Consider the following 3,874-nt stretch of genomic DNA (forward strand, 5'->3'; position numbering starts at 1 on the left):
AGTAAAATAAGTAGAGAATTAACAACACGGCAAGATGACACGTAGCAAGCATTGATGTATGATAGGTTTAAGTACCCTCAGCTTGAAATCTTAATTTGTTTCAGAAAAAAGCAGACCATGACAAGACCTATCTGCTTGACAATTACCACCTCTGTAATAACAAAATATAAGACAATTTTGCAGTTCAAATTGAACTGCAAAAACATCTTATATTTTGTTACAGAGGTAGTAAAAGTTAAAACCAATTCTAGCACGCTTTGACAGTTACTTTGGATGTTAAAATACTGGAGTTCTTGTGTTTTCAGATCAAACATGGTTGTGAAAATCAAACAGACACAGGTATCAAATTTTACTATTCGCCAATGAACTTCAGTGATATATTTCTCTAGATGAACACACCCAAGTGGCAGAAACTAATTCAAGTACAGATTATGTCGTCAGTTGGAAGTAATGTGCCCCCAAAAGTTAGCAGATTATGTGCAGCATTTCGAACAAACAAGAATACTAGGGGGTTGTAATTAAGAACCTGCAGTCGCTACCAATATTCAGACCATGTATTCAGAGTGATGGATGTACATGATACCAACTGTTTGGTGGCTATATTCACAATCACACTGACCAAAGCAATAAATTAAGCACTCGGTTTTAGACAAACTAAAGAAGAGGTAGCTCAGTTATAGAAGACAAAAAAAAACTGCTAGTGAACCTTCTGGTGGTGCTTGGCACCAAGAATTACCCACAGGACCAAAACACAATAATGAACTAAAAATCTTAAGCTGCCATCCAAAATAAACACATGATTTATGGGCCTATGGCCATGGTGCAGAGCATGAAAAATCCACAATACACAATAATAAATTAGTGCTTCTTTGTCTCAATAACATTACTAGCAGCAAGTGTTTCTCCATTTTCTGGATAACATTACTGGCATAAAAATGAACAGAGGCACGTAGGTTTACTTAAACTTAAATGATGCCAACCCTCCTCCATGTGAGAGTTCGAGGTTTAGCAGATAACCTGTACAAGTGAGCCCTCCTCCATGACCTGATCTCACACTTAGTTTCAATATGTGTGTTTAAAAACATGAATGAGGACAAAAAAGTTCATAACTGATCCATGGTTTCTTCTCTGCTGAGTGATGACACTACATATCAGTATTCAGGGATCAAATTAACAATTCCATCACACATTAGCAACGACCAACCCAGCACCTAAGAGTCATACAACAGCCGACAACCAGATCATAGCCCGTTCTTGGCTCATGTGAATCTGAAATTAGCCGCTATTTCCCCTTTACAAGCAGCATCATAGTCTTCTTCGAGGTGTGGTGCAGCTTCCTTGTAAGGGCATATGAACTTCTCCCTGAACACCTTCTCAGCCTTCTTGAAAACAGTACTGTAGCTCGGGTCACGCATGAGCAATCCATTTTCCTTGAGAAACTTTACAACATAGTACCGGGGCCTGAGCCGGCCCTCTAGGCTGTAACAGACAATTGCCGGCTGTTGAGCAATGTAAGCCGGTTGCAAGCCCACCTCGGAGATGAGGAACTCGGACCTGCGCTGCAGCGATTCCTTAGCCCTCATGAGCAACGCTGGAGCCTTAGAAAAAGCAATGCCCACCTCGGCATCCGACCACCTGAACGCTTTCTTCAGGTGCTCCACTTTGGCGGCGATTTTCTCCTCGCTGAGGAATGCAACAGCTTGTAGCGCATGTCTGAACATCTGAGACCTACGGGGTACACCAAGACCTTCGGCGCAGGCCACTGCTGTCCGGATGCGTTCCGTGCTGATGCTGAGCAGCGATGGCCTAATCACGTAGAGCTTGGCAATATCGCAAACACCTAGCCCGCACTCCTGCAGGAAGGTGACATTGGGCTTGACCACCCGCTCGAGGTCGGCGCCGAGAACAGAGCCACTCTTGAGAGCTCGAAGGAGGTTCTCGGAGGACCCGAAGAGGGGCAAGCAGTACTGCAGCCCGGAGATGATGGATCTACAGCGGAAAGTGGCGCCGGCGAGCGGGACGAGGCGCGCGATCTCAGGGCGCGAGAGGCCGAGGCCGGTGAGCTCCGCGACATTGGGGCCCAGGGTTTTCTCCACCTTGGCGCAGAGGAGCTGCGGGTCCTTGGCGACGACGGCAGCGACATCGGCACCAGAGAGGCCGAGACCGGCGAGGAAGGCGAGGACGGCGTCGGGATTGGTGGGGGATTTGAGGTGGGAGAGCTTCGGGGCGGCCTTGAGGGCCTGAGGTCGGGTGAGGCCGCAGGTGGCGACGAGGTAGTCCTCCGCGGCGAATCTGGCGCTTGGGGAGATTGCGGGCGCTACGGCAGAGACAGAGAGGAGGCGGCGGAGAGGGGATGCGGGAGAGGTGGCTGGAGAAGAAGAGAGGAGACGGGCGATGATGGAGCTTCGTAGCCGGAGCATGGCGCCGCGGCAGATAGGGGAGAGATGCGACGGCGGCGGCGGCGGCGGCGTGGGAATGGCGAAAGCGCGACGGCTGCTTTTCTTTTCTCTTTTTTTTTTGCTGGGGGGAGAGAAGAGATTACTACTACTTTTTTTTAGTACTTGCGTTTTTGTTTTTTGTTTTCTTTGGCGTGATGTGCTGCAGTTACGAGATCTCCCAAACATAGATCAAACATCAACTAAATTACACAAAATTTACGATCAAACATAAATTAAAAGTGACATCATTTACTCGAGACGCGGTGCAGCATCTTGTGATGTTCGCGCTGTCCAGCGCGAGCTTGAAGTCAACAACTTTGGCGATGCTAGTAGGCAGGCCGCCGACTAGAACAACAGAGAGGGGCACCGAGAGGGAAATATGGTGGAGAAGCTCGCTCGTCATCCCGGAGTCGCTCGCTCGTCATCATGGAGTACGTGGACGAGGACTTGAACGGGCTGCCACTCCTGCCGGACGACACGCACGACTGCGCCACCGCCGGCCGGCTTCTGGGCTCACTTGATCGATCAAAAGGTAAAGCCAGCAGACGATCGATCATATTTGCTCGTGTGGTTTTAGTTACTGAACATTGTCCTACAGTTTGAGCGGCCGATTTGGATGTCCTTTTGGTCGACCGTAGATGGTGGCGAGGAGCAGAAGAAGGGATGGAGCCAAGAGGATCCTGCTACTTCTGGAGGGGCAGCTGAAGGGAAAGAGGTTCTTCTGCGGTGACGCCATCGGCCTCGTGGACATCGCCGTCGGCGGGCTGGTGCACTGGCTGGGCGTCGTCGGGGAGATCTGCGGGGTGACGCTTGGTGGTCACCGACGAGGAGTTCCCCGGTCTCTGCCGCAGGGCCAAGGCCTATGTCTAGGAGGTGCATGTCAAGCGGTGCCTGCCGGGATGCGCTCGTCTCCATGTTCTTTGTGTGCTGGGAGATGAGAAATGGAGATATTTGGTAAGAAAGAAGGAAATGAAGTGGGGATGCTTTGTCGTTCCTTGCTCTGCTCCTTCTTTGCTGCTTGCTCTGTTTGCTCTGCTTTCTACTTCAGGGATGGTGTCATTGTTTCTCCTTGCTATGTTGTGCTTATCAGGCCGGAAAAAGTGCACCTAGGTGCAGTGTGGCCAAGGTGGAGCGCTCGTAAACCTTTGTTGAGATTTTCTTTGCCTTTCTCCTTTAATATATAATATACGCACTCTTGCATATCCGAAAAAAAAGAATCCGCTTATTAGTTTTGTCGTAAAGAAACTTCAATTATGGATGACGCTTCTGCTTTCCACCTCGGAAGCACCGCCGCACAAAAGCAAGCACCGTCAGATGATGCACATAAACGTTTTCAGCCACCACACGAACTTTGTGGTAAAGAAAAAGATGAGCAACATCGAAGACATAATTATGGGTAACATAGTAACAAATAAGTAATTCCTCCGTCTCATAAT

At 49.0% G+C, this 3,874-nt stretch overlaps 1 protein-coding gene across 1 annotated transcript; it reads right to left on the reverse strand.

Annotated features, from left to right (window-relative positions):
- Positions 1–1,088: 1,088 nt before the first annotated feature.
- Positions 1,089–2,513, reverse strand: LOC119278622 (transcription termination factor MTERF15, mitochondrial-like). Its single transcript, XM_037559952.1, has one exon. It carries the CDS (start codon positions 2,418–2,420, stop codon positions 1,260–1,262), a length of 1,161 nt encoding a protein of 386 aa, XP_037415849.1. The 5' UTR covers positions 2,421–2,513; the 3' UTR covers positions 1,089–1,259.
- Positions 2,514–3,874: the final 1,361 nt, after the last annotated feature.

This window comes from Triticum dicoccoides, chromosome 3B (assembly GCF_002162155.2).
Source record: "Triticum dicoccoides isolate Atlit2015 ecotype Zavitan chromosome 3B, WEW_v2.0, whole genome shotgun sequence".
In the NCBI taxonomy this organism is placed as follows: domain Eukaryota; kingdom Viridiplantae; phylum Streptophyta; class Magnoliopsida; order Poales; family Poaceae; genus Triticum; species Triticum dicoccoides.